Here is a 17,020-nt window from a genome sequence, read left to right on the forward strand (position 1 = left end):
GTTAGTGCTAAATACGGCTGCTAGAATCCTGACTAGAACCAAAAAATGTGATCATATTACTCAAGTGCTAGCCTCCCTACACTGGCTTCCTGTTAAGGCAAGGGCTGATTTCAAGGTTTTACTGCTAACCTACAAAGCATTACATGGGCTTGCTCCTACCTATCTTTCCGATTTGGTCCTGCCGTACATACCTACACGTACGCTTCGGTCACAAGACGCAGGCCTCCTAATTGTCCCTAGAATTTGTAAGCAAACAGCTGGAGGCAGGGCTTTCTCCTATAGAGCTCAATTTTTATAGAATGGTCTGCCTACCCATGTGAGAGACGCAGACTCGGTCTCAACCTTTAAGTCTTTATTGAAGACTCATCTCTTCAGTAGGTCCTATGATTGAGTGTAGTCTGGCCCAGGAGTGTGAAGGTGAACGGAAAGGCACTGGAGCAACGAACCACCCTTGCTGTCTCTGCCTGGCCGGTTCCCCTCTCTCCACTGGGATTTTCTGCTTCTAACCCTATTACAGGGGCTGAGTCACTGGCTTACTGGTGCTCTTCCATGCCGTCCCTAGGAGGGTTGAGTCACTGACATGGTCTTCCTATCTGGGTTGGTGCCCCCCCTTGGGTTGTGCCGTGGTGGAGATCTTTGTGGGCTATACTCGGCCTTGTCTCAGGATGGTAGGTTGGTGGTTGAAGATATCCCTCTAGTGGTGTGGCGACTGTGCTTTGGCAAAGTGGGTGGGGTTATATCCTGCCTTTTTGGCCCTGTCCAGGGGTATCATCGGATGGGGCCACAGTGTCTCCTGACCCCTCCTGTCTCAGCCTCCAGTATTTATGCTGCAGTAGTTTATGTGTCGGGGGGCTACGGTCAGTCTGTTACATCTGGAGTATTTCTCCTGTCTTGTCCGGTGTCCTGTGTGAATTTAAGCATGCTCTCTCTAATTCTCTCTTTCTTTCTTTCTCTATCTCGGAGGACCTGGGCCCTAGGACTATGTCTCAGGACTACCTGGCTTGATGACTCCTTGTTGTCCCCAGTCCACCTGGCCGTGCTGGTGCTCCAGTTTCAACTGTTCTGCCTGCGGCTATGGAACCCTGACCTGTTCACTGCGATTACTATTATTTGACCATGCTGGTCATTTATGAACATTTGAACATCTTGGCCATGTTCTGTTATAATCTCCACCCGGCACAGCCAGAAGAGGACTGGCCACCCCTCATAGCCTGGTTCTTCTCTAGGTTTCTTCCTAGGTTTTTGCCTTTCTAGGGAGTTTTTCCTAGCCACCGTGCTTCTACACCTGCATTGCTTGCTGTTTGGGGTTTTAGGCTGGGTTTCTGTACAGCACTTTGATATATCAGCTGATGTAAGAAGGGCTTTACAAATACATTTGATATGAAGCGTTTCATTCCAGAAATGTTAAATAAGCTTTTATTGTTTAAAGAAATTCTAAGCGATCGCTGTGTTTTGTTCACTATCTAACCATTGCATGGGGTTGTTCAATGACAGACATGTATTTGTTTAAAATCTATCACTTGATGGTTTCATTTCAGAGATAGTTTTTTAATAAATGCTATATATCTGCCTCACTCAGAGAAATAAGTAGTACTGCTAGGTTTTACAGTCAAATGTAACAAATAACTACATTTTTAATAAAGAAATGTACAAATTATACATTCGACATTAATATTATATATATATTTTTTTTAAGTACTTCAACACAGTAATATGAGATCTGTATGTAAAACACTTACGTTTGGCATTATAGTGATTTAGCAGATGCTCCAGAGCGACTTACAGTAAGTGCATTCATCTTAAGATAGCTAGGTGAGACAACCACATTTCAGTCAAATATACAGGATATATAATTGATATACAGGATTTTGTAAAACAAACTCATTTTCATCTAAAATTGATGAATAAAAACATCTGAGAACAGTAACATTTTACAGACACATGAAGGTACCATAAGAAATCATTTCTGATGAAAAAACACAACAATTGGTGGATATAGTGTTTTGAAAATAAGCTGCAAATTATTTCCATATTTTGGAAAGTAGAAGCTGTTATATATGCATGTGAAGTTATTTTGTTTTGTTGTTCTAAATCGATGGAATAATCTATATTAACCCCCTACAAAGATGGGGCTTACTGTGGCCTATATGAATCTACACTGGGGAAGGTTAAGGACGCTCGTTTTGAAGATGAAAAAATAGATGAAATAGCAATAAAAAGTACATTATAGGGGTCAGAAGGGGACTCACATGGAGAGTTTTGCAATAGCAAGTATTAATCGCCCTGCATTTTCCAGAGCGTGCCTCCAGTCGCACACAGACAATTATTTATAAGAATGATTTACAAACATCAGACAGCAATTTATATCCATCATGTTTGTTTGGGATTTTTACCTCGTCTGCTCTGCACATGATTTATGTGTAATTTTGTTGCAGTGCAGAGCCCAGGTTTCCACGATTGTTATCAGTATTCAAATTAGTGTGAGTTATTGGATGTGTGTGGTCAGAACATGTATTTTCCAGACCACATGTCCTGATATGTTTTCGAGCATCATTACTTCCAGACAGGTTTTTGTCCCTTGAATATTTCCATTTGGAAGATTTTTATTTGTGCTCAAATCATGAATTACTATGCTGCGCTCTATGATGTGGATAAAAACAAATATTTAACCTTTATTTAACTAGGATGAAGATATTATACTGTATGAAAGGTTCTTTGGATTTGAAAAACAAACTGTGCAGCCAATCCCAGTCATGATTGTTGAGGTGTAAACTAAAGCATCCAAAACACTGGCTGGTCCTGTTCCTCCAGCCCCATGCACCAAATGGGTATCAGAGGTGTTGTCACACCTGGTGAAGTCATGCAGGGAGGCCTAACAACTCCAGAAGATGACACACATATCTTTCGCAATAATGCAGTGTGTGTGTGTGGGCCCGGCTCATGGACGGGAGACCCCAAACAGAAGTGTCATGCTGAAATGTGTTTTAAGTTATTCAACCCCCTCCACCTCCCAAATCGAGAGAGGGGGAGGGATGCTAGCCTAAATGCAATCCCAGGGTACTGTGCAAATGTGAGGAGAGAAGGCAGCAGCAGCTAGCATTGGGAGGTCATCCATTTTTCATGAGTTGGAATAGCAGCAAGGCAAATCCTTTTTAAAAAGGGGGAAAACTGACAGATAGATATCCAAGGACACCATATGGTGCTTTTAGAATGAGTTAGTCCAAAGTTTATCTGTATCGTTATAGTCAATCCAAATGACCTTGTGTCTATTCAGATCATTGCGACTATACGCAAATGACCCAGAATCTACTATTCTTAATCTCAACTGGGTTCGTGAAGTATTAAATAATTTAACCCATGTCAATAATTACTGAGAGATTAACTATTGATGAGCTGTTCCGTGTGTGTGTGTGTGTGTGTGGTATAACTGCATAAGGAGGACGTGTCCAGAGAACACACCAGCAGCCTATAGGAGCGGAGAGGTCACCAAAGGAATCAGGACCTGTCACATCAAATCTGACAAGTCAGATGAAGAGCTCAGATGATGTGAGGTGACTGTATAGGTGATGTGGTGTAGTAAGGTCACTGCACCAAAGGTCATCCATGACAGCCATGGTGACAATCACCACCGTGCTCAAAATGGAATCTTTTTTTAGATTAAAAAATAAACGTCATGTGTTTAGATGCAACCACACCGTTTGGATTATCTGTCCATGCATACTGTGGAGCCATTACTGTGACAAATCAACAAATCTTTTCTGTGAGAAATATTTATTTGTATCTGCCAAGTAAAAAACATTTAATAACAGTCTGCACCTGACTAGATTTACAGTGGTTTGAAGTGTAGCACAACAGTAATACCATACAGGATTTGGTCATTTTAGATCTCACACACATACACTGATTGTTCGTCACTCTACAGAACGACAGTATAGATGTGTAACGGGATGTCCTCATGCCTTCTTCACCCGTTTGCCCTTCTTCAATCTGGCTCCCCGATGGCTCGCCACGCCCTGCTCCACTCGCTGGTGTGGCAGCTTCCCAGAGCCCCTCCGTCCCAGCAGCTCCTCTTTCTCCGCCTGGAACACAGGGGAAAACACAACACCAGACAACAGACACAATTAGGCCCTCATATCCTGAGTTGGGAAATGGAGGGGGTGATGAAATATCCTGTGGTCATTAATCGTTCCCCGGGGGTTGAGGAAGACTGAAACCACAGGGCTCAGGCACTGATGAAATGTTCCTAATAGAGGCCATTCATCTCCATGTGTCACCACAACCCAACGAGCTATCTTCATTCAGACTGCCTCTCTCCATACAAACGTCAAGATTTTCAGAAAGATCCACACGAGTTGATCAACAAGCTAAAATCTTCCAGTAATGTCTTTACATCTGTGAGTAGTACCAGCATCATCCACATTGTTTGATGAGCATCCCTTTCATGAACATCGCAACTTTGCTTCACCAAAACCAATCTGATCATGTGGTCACATGGGACAAAAACAGTGAAAATGTATAATAGTCAACCTAATATCCTGCACTCTGATTATCCATAGCTGCTGTGTTTTAATTGGAGATGGTTCGGTAATATGCTACTTAGTAGGACTTTTATTTTCACACATTTGTCATCAATATCTCCCAATCTGCCAATTGATCAAATCCCAACCACTTTGTTCTCTTTGTCTGCCACAGGTGGACCCAGGACTAGATGGATGAGCTGATCACCACACCAGACTGAAATACAGATGTGTGTTGGTCATACAAAGTGGAGAAAATGAATAAAACATGGAATAAATCATCCAGGTAGTCATATCTTTATAACATCAAACTAAGCAGTGTTTTAACATGTTAATGTAATGGAATAAATCAGTATCTTTTATGATCGGTTCTAATTTAGAATTGTGCAATATCAGCATTCAATGCGCCAAAGAACATCAACCATTCCCACTGTGTCAGCATCCACCAGTCAGCATCCCAAAGGTATAATTATCAACTACGTCATCATGAATTAACTTCGTGTAATTACATTTCACCTGCCAGGCTCCATATGGTTCCCTTGACTCCATCCAAACAATAAGATAATTACATCCCAATTAAACAATTACATAATTACATCTCAATTGAACAACTGCTTAATCGTATCAGTGCAGCAACATTGCAGTACACATGCTGTACATCCACTGCTGACATCATGATGTCAAACGCACCAACTGTTAGATTCGTCAATGCATTAGACAAAAGCCACTTTATACCTTGTTTTAACACACACCCTTTGTCCTGATCTTGTCCTCATTCTGATTGTGCACACATTTTTAGACGGGTGTAGATAACTAAGACACATTGTGAAAGTGTAAAGTGCCAGAGGAAGGCCCAAAAAATTGTCAAAGACTCCAGGCACCCAATTCATAGACTGTTCTCTCTGCTACCACATGGCAAGCGGTACCAGAGCGCCAAGTCTAGGACCAAAAGGCTCCTTAACAGCTTCTTCCCCCAAGCCATAAAACTGCTGAACAACTAATCAAATGGCTACCCGGACTATTTACATTGACAACCCCCCCCCCCATCTTTTTACACTGCTGCTACACGGTGTTTATTATCTATGCATAATCACTTTACCCCTACCTACTGTACATGTACAAATGACCTCGACTAACCTGTACCCCGCACATTGACTCGGTACCGGTACCCCCTGTATATAGCCTCGTTATTGTTATTGTGTTACTTTTTATTATATTTTTTTAACTTTAGTCTATTTGGTAAATATTTTCTAAACTCTATTTATTGAACTGCATTGTTGGTTAAGAGCTTGTAAGTATTGTATTTGGCGCATGTGACAAATAACACTTGATTTGATTTGATTTTAAACTGGCAAGTTCAGCGCAAGATCAGGACAAAGGACCCATGTAAGCGACAGGTATAAACAGGGCTAGAGAGACTAGAAGGGGGCTAGAGTGATTAGAAAGAGCCAAGAAAGCAGTCTACAACTTTTGTCAGAGAAACACAAAGTGAATGTAGTACCTATAGCATGCATGTAGCATCAAAGTAGTCCAGAAATCATTTAGTCATTAGCTCTATTCATTACCAATTATATGTAACAAAAAAGTATAAAAAACATTTATTATCAAAGCCTGAATATGATTCCACCATGTTTTTAGATGACGTTACTGAGTCTGATGAGGAAAGATAGGTTGTGACAGGGGGAAGGGAGTAGGGGGGGAGAAGGAGAGGAGAGGGTACCTGCTGGGATGGGATGGGCTGGCTCTTGGGGGTAGGTATGAGATCATTCAAATCAGAGACAAAATAAAAACTTCCAAGTTGGGACAACACTGCCCCCCATTGGCCAACCATAGCATATTTCCGCCTATACTGACACTCTCCATGTGAGGCCAAATCAAATCAAATGTATTTGTCACATACACCTGTTTAGCAGATGTTATTGTGGGTGTAGTGAAATAGGGACCACAGAGAGAGAAATGACCTGTACCTGTTTGACCTCCCACTTGTCTCCTCTCTGCTTGGCCGGAGACTCCTGGAAGTTGACCGTACTGTGGGAGTAGGTTTGCCCTGGGACGAGAGAGGCCCTCTTTTCTGTGGATGAAGAGAGAGGGGACAGGGAGGACAGGAAAGGATTCAAATTAGATCACTCAGAGGTGTTACAACTGTCATGGTGTAACACTAAAACCTCACAGAGACCTCCTATGTCAATATGGCCAGCCACTTGAACGGTCTCTGCCACTTCCTCATTGGCAGGCTAACCAAACGCACTTCATTTCCTGAGAAGAACGAAAAAAATATCATGGTCACCTGCTTTCTGAAACTATTGATTTTATTTAACAAACGGAGCTTTAATTAAATGTCACATTTGGCCCCTGCTGTGTGTTGGTCTCCTAAGCCCTGGTCCCAGTGATGAGGTAGGGCATTAGTGTGGTGTGTGGGGCTGTGAGGCGTGGTTCCCCCAGGCCCAGCGGTGATCAGCAAGGCCCAGCAGAGCTCCATCTGCTCTGGGTAACATCAGTGGAAGGCCCCTACCACGGAGAGCAGGGGGTGGTGGTCACAGATGAGTAACTGTGGCAAGGTTGAGAGAGTACCAGTCTGACACTACAGTACACCCCCTCCTCTCTGTACTTCATCACCCCTCTCCCAGCAGTACCTGGGTCCCATTCCGGACATAGACTCCCCACTGGGTGACAGCAACAGGCCAACTATGGCCCCCGCGCGCGCACGCACACACACACACACACACACACACACACACACACACACACACACACACACACACACACACACACACACACACACACACACACACACACACACACACACACACACACACACACACACACACACACACACACACACACACACACACACACACACACACACACACACACACACACACATTCACACTCAAGAGAGGCACACACTACAGTCTCCAGCCAGACGTGACAAACACTGCTGCTGCTGCTGTTTCTAATACTCCATCAATGTAAAGTTCCAAAGAAAAGGCTCTCTCAACGTTCCCCATCACAATGACAAAGGGAGACGATATTAGAGGCTATACTATATTAAGGAATAATATTAATATTTTTACAAAGGCAAATCGGAGCAAAATTACCAACTTTGGTAGCTGTGACACTAAATGGATTTTCTAAACACAAGATAGAGTAGCTTGTCATTTCTATCCAACACACACAAACACACTACCTCGGGAGATGGTGGACACCTGCTCTATGGCAGGGAGTAGGCCAGTGGATGCCCTCCGGGTCTCCAGGGCTTGTTTCCACCAGCTGCCCAGCTTACAGTGGCCTAGCCTATCCTCTGGGGTGCTTCTGAAGCATGATGCGTCCTCTTTGTGCGAGGCCTTCCCCCCTCCAGGTAACCTGTCCCTGGATGTCTCTAGGGCTGAGGAGGGGCTGAGCTGGGGGGAGCGGCTGGGGCTAGTCCTAGGGGACAGAGACACTCCAGGAACCTGTAGCTGACTGGAGCGTACGGACCTCCGCAGGGGGATGAGCAGAGAGGAGTCCTGGAGAGAGAAGGGCCTGATGTACCTCCCGGAAGCCCCACTGTCTTGCTCCCCCTCCAGGGTGGCGCCTCCCTCTGTCTCTGGGCCACTGGGCCCTGTGTCTCCCAGCTCCTCCAGGAAGCAGAAGGTCTGGTGGAGCTCAGAGACAAGGTCCTGGGTGGTCTCAGTGAGGGCACAGGAGGTCAGGATCTCCGGTTGGTCCACTGCATCCTGGGAGTCCCGGCGGAAACATTCCACTGAATCCTCAAGCGGTGGAGGGTCGAATGCCCTCTGAACAAACACAGACATACAGAAACCCAGTTGAGTTGGCAAATACTGTAGGTTGTCTGCATAGTATGTACAGTATGTATGTAATTGGACAGTAGAGAGGTCTGTCACCTGTAAGGGCTCCAGCTCCAGGAAGCAGTGAGATGAGGCAGCAACAGCCCCAGAGAAGGTGGAGGTATGGGGGAGGATGCTCCCTGATTTGTCCCCTCCAGGCATGATGCTCCACACGTCACTCACACTTGGTGCATGCATGATTTTGTCAGTAACCTCCTTGTAGTAGTCCATTTTCTCTGGATTAACATGAACAAAAGTAGTTAGTTAAAAGGGCCAATTATTTAATTATTTCTCAGTTAAGTCATACAGTAGATATAGTGAAAACACAGCCACAACACAGAGTGTAGTAACAGTTGAAACACACCATAGTCAGGTGTCAGGAAGTTGTGACTCTCCACTTGGATCTCAGATACAGAGGGCACTGATTGGTTGTCCTCATTACTGTAGAACTGAGGATGGAGGTTCAGTCTGCTCAGACTATGCCTGACAAACAAATGATCACATAAAGAACATGTCCTTTATCTTATTGTTCGGCATAACACAATGCTGGCCACAGCAAAGAGTGGAATTATGGTCTGTTAATGAAATTATAAAGTAAACATTGAGGATTGAGAAGGGTCACCTTCTGTCTAACGTTACATCTACAGGAGGAACTGCCTCCTCTCCCACATTGAAGACGTCGTCTCCTTGTATATCATAGGTCATGATGTCCTCCACTCCCCCTAAAGGAAACAGAAAACACTTTCAACAACTCAGATGACCAGAACATGGATTTCCGTTGGGTTAATACTAAAGAACATTATTTCAAAAGGAGTCGACAACTTAAATGTTGAGTATAAAACAGCTCTAGTCTGTGCATCTGAACTCACACTCAGTGGAGAACGCCAGCTCCTCCACCTCCATGCTGTCTTTACTGAGGCTGTTGAAGGAGACAGGGTCTGTGGCGCCCTCTAGTGTCAGAGTCCGGTCAGGGTAGTCTGGGAGGAGTATGTCTTCTGGGGGGGAAGGGCTGTCGCCCTGACTGTTCTGGCACCGTCCTCTATCACTGAGCAGGGATGAGATCCGCTGCAGCATTGCTGTGCTCCCAATCACATATGGGATGCCTGGTCTCAGGCAGGGAAGTGAGGGGGAAGATGTGAAAGAGAATATAGATTCAGAGCTCTCCTTGGACAGGGATTGAGAGGAGAGGTGTGCCGGGGTCCAGGGTTTCTCCTGCATTGAGACAACGAAATTCATTATTTTTATATTCATCATTGCCAAACGTATTATTCCTCAGCACACTCACTCTCAGACAGAGCCACAGTAGTAAAGTACCGCAGCTATAAGAGGCAGGTCATGATCAGGTGGCTCTGTGTCTCCCTGCTCTCCCAGCCTGTCAGTCATCATACCCGCTGGGGAGGGTCTAGGGAGGTGGTGCCTAAGGGCCTGGATGGTCAGACTCAGGTTCCGACAGCTCCCTCTCCTCTCTTGGTGCTCCCCTGGCCATGTCACCTCCTCACTGGGCCAGGGAAAAACAGATTATACCAAACACACACTGACATTGGGTATTTTTGTAAACAACATTTTAGTCATTTTGTATTGAATAATGTACCTCGCTGTTGGCTGGTGTTGTCTCAGTTCAACCATAGATTCCCTGAGGAGTCTGATGAAATCCTCTGAAGAGAGAGTGTTGATGTTCTGAGACTGATACAGCAGGGCAGATAACGGATGAATGGGACCCCCTGCAATCCACAACATTTCACTGAATTTCAGAATACTTGATAGTGATGATATTTCTCAAATCAGTATGAGTCACAATAAGTGATCCATACCTGGCTCTTTCACTGCCATAGAGATCCCTGTGGTCCTCCTATGCTGAGGAAGCCCCTCTACTCCACACTGACCCCCAGCCTCTTCCGACTGAGTAGTACAATGGCCCAGATCCTAATAAAGGTACCGTTTTTTCAATAGAAAATGTGATTACTGACAACAAACAACCTGCATGTACATGCCTAAGTATTTACATGTCTTTTATGATAGTGTTGCAAAGAGGTTCACCTTCCATATTGCTTCCATGCAGTCGGAAGCCGCCACACATAGGCCAAGCCTCTCACATCCATGAAGGAAGTACCTGACCATGTCATTACTTCCTGTGTGACCTTTCTTCAGGAGGGCCCAGGCGTCTGAGACATGGCTTAGGGGCAGAGAAAACAAGATGTAATATGAAAACCGTGAGCCATACAGAGCCAGAGTACATGGTATACATACAGTAGTCCATTTGGTATAGCACATGCTAATGTATTTAACCCTACCTGTTCTGTAGGAGTACGTCCACACAGAGCTTAAGGTCATGGGGGGTGTCTGTGGCTAGTCTGGTCCAGTAGATGTACTTCAGCGCCAAGCGGAGCTGCTTTCTCCTCAGCAGGCTGTGGATGATGCAGCGGTGCTGCCAGGAGAACCAGGGTGGTTCAGACCTGGGGCTCAGCAGCAGCTCCATGGAGCCCTACACAGAGGCAATGACAGCCATAGGAAAATCTATTGGCTCTGTTGAGCCCTGCTAAATCCTGGAAGACATACACATCGATAGACTAAACGTTACAGTGAGAGCAAAGATACCGATAAGTGTCCATGGTCGAGGAGCCAGAAGGCCCGGATCTGCTGGGAGAAGCTGGGAGGGATGATGAAGGCGTGGCAAAAGGACTGCAGGAGGTCATCTTTGCACTGCAGGAAATGTGCCATGTCCAGGATGAAGTACATGAGCTGTGCACAGGCTGTGTTAAGTGTAGTGTACATAATCAAGAATACTGTATATTCAGTTCAGTTCACATGACAGTCATATTAACACAGTCATATCTTTGAGGACACATTATGGATTCTCCATGTTCGGATACAATGGCCTGAACAGACATGTTGTTGATGCGAGGCACCAGCACCAGCTTCAGCAGAGCCTGCAGGTTAGGGGGCGGATAGCCCTGGTCTGTGCAGTCCTCAGAGGTCCATATGGGCCCATGTTGTTTGTCCATCTGAGCCACCATACCCTGGATCAGTGAATTCCACCTTTCCCTTCCCTCCTCCTCCCATCTAATCAAATAAAGAGAAAGAAGATGTGGAGAATAGATTTAAAAAAGATTGAATAGGGAGTAAAGGAAGAAGACAGAAATAGAGCAAGTGAGACCTATCAGTGATTTAAGAGTTACCCGAGAGTGTGGAGGGAAGCCCTGCGGTGGTTCTGATCCATCTCTCTCCACATCTGAGAGATCCGCTTCATTTCTTGAGCCTCTGCGAGGAGGAGAGGAAAAGTCAGTGTACCTATAAATACTAGACCAGGGATCATCAACTAGATTCAGACGAGGGCCGATTTTTTCTGAGCGGATGGGGGCCGGAACAAAATTACAAATAATTTGTAGACTGCAAATTGACCAGAAGAAGCCAAAACACATATGATGTTTGACTAAAACAAACCATTTCAAACCTTGCTTACATTTGTATACTATCACGTTTCCCTCTATTATACATGGAAATACTTGGGAACAGATTTCTTTTAAAAAATCACTTGGAGCTGATTTCCTGGTGTTTTTACAGTCTTTTATGTCCAAAAAGGGAAAAAAAAGAAAAATAACAATAATTGTCTTAAAAAAAATGTTGCTTAGAAAACTTGGGTGCCAAATAAAACAACCCGCGGGACAAAGGCCCACAGGCCGCCAGTTGGGGAACCCTGTACTAGACTAACCCTAACTTCAACCCTAACACAACAACATACAACACTTGTTACACTGTACTTATAAGAATAGTTACACAGTAGTAACAACTCTTTGATGCAAAGTGTGACCGGTTTGTACAGTTTGACTGTTTGTCCTTCTATAACGTTAAGGTATGCATCCTTACCAGGGTACTTGGGCAGGAGTCCGGTGATGCCCCACCACTGTACAAGCCGACCCAGCCAGATGTGTTGCTTCAGAGCTCTGTGTTCCCGATTCCAGTAGTCGTGCCTCACAGCTGAGGATCCACACCCGGCCCTGCAGACCACACACGGGATCTCCAAACCTACATACAGATGGAGGACAGACAGCCACCATTCAATCATGATCAGAAAACAGCTCTCTTGATAGAAACTACAATTCCAATCCTGTTTTTACCTATATTGTTACAACCATACCAAATGCTAGCACTAGGCATCTAGGTAAGATCATTGTATTAAACAAACTAACCAGTTGATATCATTCATGCAACAATCTGATCATTGTGAGGGGGGCCAGGGTTGGAATAGTACTGTACCATGCCAGAAGTGTGTCAGGCCGCTCTGCCTCCTCCCCCACTGGGCCAGGGTAAGCAGGTTCCTCAGCCGCTGCAGCAGCAGGTGCACCCTGGTGAAGCAGCTGTGGTCCAGGAACATCCACAGGCCCTGGCAACGGCTGAAGCCTAGAAACAGGGGAGGGGAGAGGGGGACCCATAGAGAGGGGACAGTAGAAGACCTTTGTAATAAAGCTGTGGAAAGAGCTGGGATGGATAGCCTTTGGCTCTGTTTGGGATAGCTGGTGCTGTGGTGCATCTCTCCTTACAAAGTGTGAGTAACTCTTTCTTTGAAACTTCAGCCGTCCTCTGGACCCAGCTGCTGAAGGTAGCAAGGCTGTCCTCCACATCAGCATTTCCCACTGAGAGACAAACAAATGAATGGAATGAGACAAATTCATGCAATTACGTAATGGGTCATAATCAAAAGCAGCATGAACTGAGAAGACATGTTACTACTGATGATCACATATTATAATCATTGAATCATTACAGTATGTTAAAGTATCCAACCATTCTTAGACACAGTAAGTGGCTGTAAGTACTGTATGCTGCATGTTATTTTATCTTGCCAGTCCAGTGATCTGACCTTCAGTTGAAAGGCTGCATATCCAGCGGAGGATGGCCCTCACGTTGTTGCTAGCCAAGGCCTGTGTCCACTGGTCCTCCGTGTCCATCATAGTCCTGCTGTCACACCCTCTCACACCCTGAGGATATTAACAGTGAATGTACCAAACACTTACAGTGCATTCGGAAAGTATTCAGACCCTTTGACTTTTTCCACATTTTGTGACATTACAGCCTTATTCTAAAATTAATGAAATCGTTTTTTTCCCCCTCATCAATCTACACACAATACCTCATAATGACAAAGCAAAAACAGCTCTAAAAAATGTTTTGCAAAAAAAATAACAAATACAAATTAAATATCACATTTATATAAACATTCAGACCTTTTACTCAGTACTTTGCTGAAGCATCTTTGGCAGCGATTACAGCCTCAAGTCTTCTTGGGTATGATGCTACAAGCTTGGCACACCTGTATTTGGGGAGTTTCTCCCATTCTTCTCTGCAGATCCTCTCAAGCTCTGTCAGGTTGGATGGGGAGCATCGCTGCACAGCTATTTTCAGGTCTCTCCAGAGATGTTCGATCGGGTTCAAGTCCGGGCTCTGGCTAGGCCATTTGAGGACATTCAGAGACTTGTCCCGAAGCCACTCATGCGTTGTCTTGGCTGTGTGCTTAGGGTCGTTGCCCTGTTGGAAGGTGAACATTTGCCCCAATCTGAGCTCCTGAGTGCACTGGAGCAGGTATTCATCAAGGATCTCTGTACTTTGCTCTGTTCATCTTTCCCTCAATCCTTACTAGTCTCCCAGTCCCTGCTGCTGAAAAACATCCCCACAGCATAATGCTGCCACCACCATGCTTCACCGTAGGGATGGTGCCACATTTCCTCCAGACGTGACACTTGGCATTCAGGCGAAAGAGTTCAATCTTGGTTTCATCAGACCAGAGAATCTGGTCCATTAGGTGCCTTTTAGCAAACTCCAAGCGTGCTGTCATGTGCCTTTTACTGTGGAGTGGCTTCCGTCTGGCCACTCTACCATAAATGCCTGATTGGTGGAGTGCTGCAGAGACGCTTGTCCTTGGTCACCTCCCTGACCAAGGCCCTTCTCCAGCAGTTGTTCCGTTTGGCTGGGTGGACAGCTCTAGGAAGAGTCTTGGTGGTTCTAAACTTCTTCCATTTAAGAATGATGGAGGCCACTGTGTTCTTGGGGACCTTACATTCTGCAGAAATGTTTTGGTACTCTTTCCCAGATCTGTGCTTCGACACAATCCTGTCTCGGAGCTCTACGGACAATTCCTTCGACCTCATGGCTTGGTATTTGCTCGGACATGCACCATCAGCTGTGGGACTTTATATAGACTGGTTTGTGTCTTTCCAAATCATGTTCAATCATTTAAATTTAAAAGAGGTGGACTTCAATCAAGTTGTGGAAATATCTCAAGGATGATCAAGGGAAACAGGATGCACCTGAGCTCAATTTAGAATCTCATAGCATTAGGTCTGAATACTGTTTATTTTATTTTTTTATAAATTTGCAAAAATGTCTAAAAACCTGTTTTTGCTTTGTTGTTATGGGGTATTGTGTGTATATTGATGAGGGAAAAAAATATTTGATCAATTTTACAATCAGGCTGTAACGTAACAAAATGTGGAAAAAGTCAAGGGGTCTGAAAAAATCCTGAATGCACTGTAAGTCATTGTTGTAAAAGAGAATATGTTCTCAAATCCCTCAAAGTCTGGTCAAATTAAAGTTCTGGATGAAAATCTTTACGTACAAATTCACAGCTACGGTTCAACGTACTGGGGGTGAAGTCAATCAGACAGTACTATGCATTCTGTTGTAATTCATACATCAATGTAATCTCTTTTTCAATAGGCCATTACTGAACATAATCCCTCATATCCATAGATGGTTTTAATCCCATTCCAAAGGAAATGCATTAAATAAATGAACATTAAGTCATGTTGCTGTATTAACACTGGAACTACAAACCGCAAGCAATCGATAGGATAATTTGTTTTTTAGATAAGGTACAATAATGCATAGAATATAACATCCTTTACAGAATTGAAGGCCAATGTTATGTATATGGCTTTAAGAATGTAGTTAACTTGCAGTGCCGTAAAGCCTAGAGTGCTGCTATCCTTGATATTCCCGATAAGATGGAATCACAGTATGAGAGTATACTGCAAGTGATAGCCATTTTACTGAAGAACCATGATTGACTAAACTGGGAACTCCAGAACTTACCTGCCACATTGGTCCGGTGCTCCTGGGATCGCTGTGGATGTGCTGACTGGTCCAGTGTGTGTCCACAGTGGAACTCTCCTCTTACACAAGCTCCTTTGGGACATGGTAATCCAGTAATCTCGATCTCACTCGAGATCTCATTGGCTGATTGGCTGCGTGGATGTGTATGGACGTGTGCGTGAGAGACGGAGAGAAAAAAGAGCTCAGGAATAGGAAAGAGTGAGTGGGGGAGGGCTAGTGAAAGTGAATTGTTGCAAATACAATTACACCATGAGGATAATGGAGTCTGTATTAAGATATCTGGAGCTTTCAATACTCATTCTTGACTCTTTCTTGGGCCATTTACTTTCTGCTGACACATGCATAGTGTCGTCAAAGCACCAGAGGGCAGCACAAACTTTGTTAATTGTATCACATTAGGGCAAATTATCAAACAATCTGACACATTATCAAACAATCTGACACAATTTCCATATTTTCTTGTAAGCATAATATTGTCCTCATCACAAAATTGATTTAGACTTGATATACTGCCTTACTTGGCCTCATCCTGTTGACTTGGAGACTAAGACTCAAAGGAGGGCTGACTGGACACAAACGAACAAACACCCAAACGACCATTGGCCATTACAACTCTTTGTGGTGCTGCAGTCGGATTTGCGCAGGTGGCAGAAGGTACGTCCAAATCCTACAGGGCAGATTAGAGGGGATTATTAGGAGGGTCAGGGGGCTTGGCCAGCGGACTGGACTCACTCTGATGCTGCCACGGGCTGGTGTCTGTTACTCCACCGGAGTCACTACGGCTAAACTACCTCCAGGCCAAGCCTTAAGATGACTGTCACTGAAGAGAAAAACAAACAGTGACAGGAGCCAGATCAGACAGATAATAAACTCAGCAAAAAAAGAAATGTCCTCTCACTGTCAACTGCATTTATTTTCAGCAAACTTAACATGTGTAAATATTTGTATGAACATAACAAGATTCAACAACTGAGACATAAACTGAACAAGTTCCACAGACATGTGACTAACAGAAATTGAATAATGTGTCCCTGAACAAAGGGGGGGTCAAAATCAAAAGTAACAGTCAGTATCTGGTGTGGCCACCATCTGCATTAAGTACTGCAGTGCATCTCCTCCTCATGGACTGCACCAGATTTGCCCGTTCTTGCTGTGAGATGTTACCCCACTCTTCCACTAAGGCACCTGCAAGTTCCCGGACATTTCTAGTGTTCAACACCATAGTGCCCTCAAAGCTCATCACTAAGCTAAGGACCCTGGGACTAAACACCTCTCTCTGCAACTGGATCCTGGACTTCCTGACAGGTCACCCCCCAGGTGGTAAGGGTAGGTAACAACACATCTGCCACGCTGATCCTCAACATGGGGGCCGCTCAGGGGTGTGTGCCCTCCTGTACTCCCTGTTCACCCATGACTGCATGGCCAAGCACGACTCCAACACCACCATTAATTTTGCCGATGACAAAAATAGTGGTAGGCTTGATCACCGACAACGATGAGACAGCCTATAGGGAGATCAGAGACCTGGCCGTGTGGTGCCAGGATAACAACCTCTCCTCTCCTCAACCT

The 17,020-nt window shown here is 44.7% G+C and overlaps 1 protein-coding gene across 1 annotated transcript; it reads right to left on the reverse strand.

The window, feature by feature from the left end:
- Positions 1-3,764: 3,764 nt before the first annotated feature.
- On the reverse strand, positions 3,765-15,600 carry LOC106595967 (uncharacterized). Its single transcript, XM_014187357.2, has 20 exons — positions 15,431-15,600; positions 13,203-13,320; positions 12,883-12,975; positions 12,599-12,742; positions 12,209-12,367; positions 11,521-11,602; positions 11,215-11,404; positions 10,940-11,083; positions 10,636-10,826; positions 10,382-10,517; positions 10,156-10,267; positions 9,936-10,065; positions 9,659-9,842; positions 9,214-9,556; positions 8,967-9,066; positions 8,709-8,827; positions 8,402-8,580; positions 7,705-8,293; positions 6,485-6,588; positions 3,765-4,079 (listed from the first exon to the last, which is right to left on the reverse strand). The coding sequence occupies exons 1-20, from the start codon at positions 15,437-15,439 to the stop codon at positions 3,954-3,956; spliced, it is 3,252 nt and encodes a 1,083-aa protein (XP_014042832.2). The 5' UTR covers positions 15,440-15,600; the 3' UTR covers positions 3,765-3,953.
- Between the last annotated feature and the right edge of the window lie 1,420 nt (positions 15,601-17,020).

This window comes from Salmo salar, chromosome ssa01 (assembly GCF_905237065.1).
Source record: "Salmo salar chromosome ssa01, Ssal_v3.1, whole genome shotgun sequence".
NCBI classification, from domain to species: domain Eukaryota; kingdom Metazoa; phylum Chordata; class Actinopteri; order Salmoniformes; family Salmonidae; genus Salmo; species Salmo salar.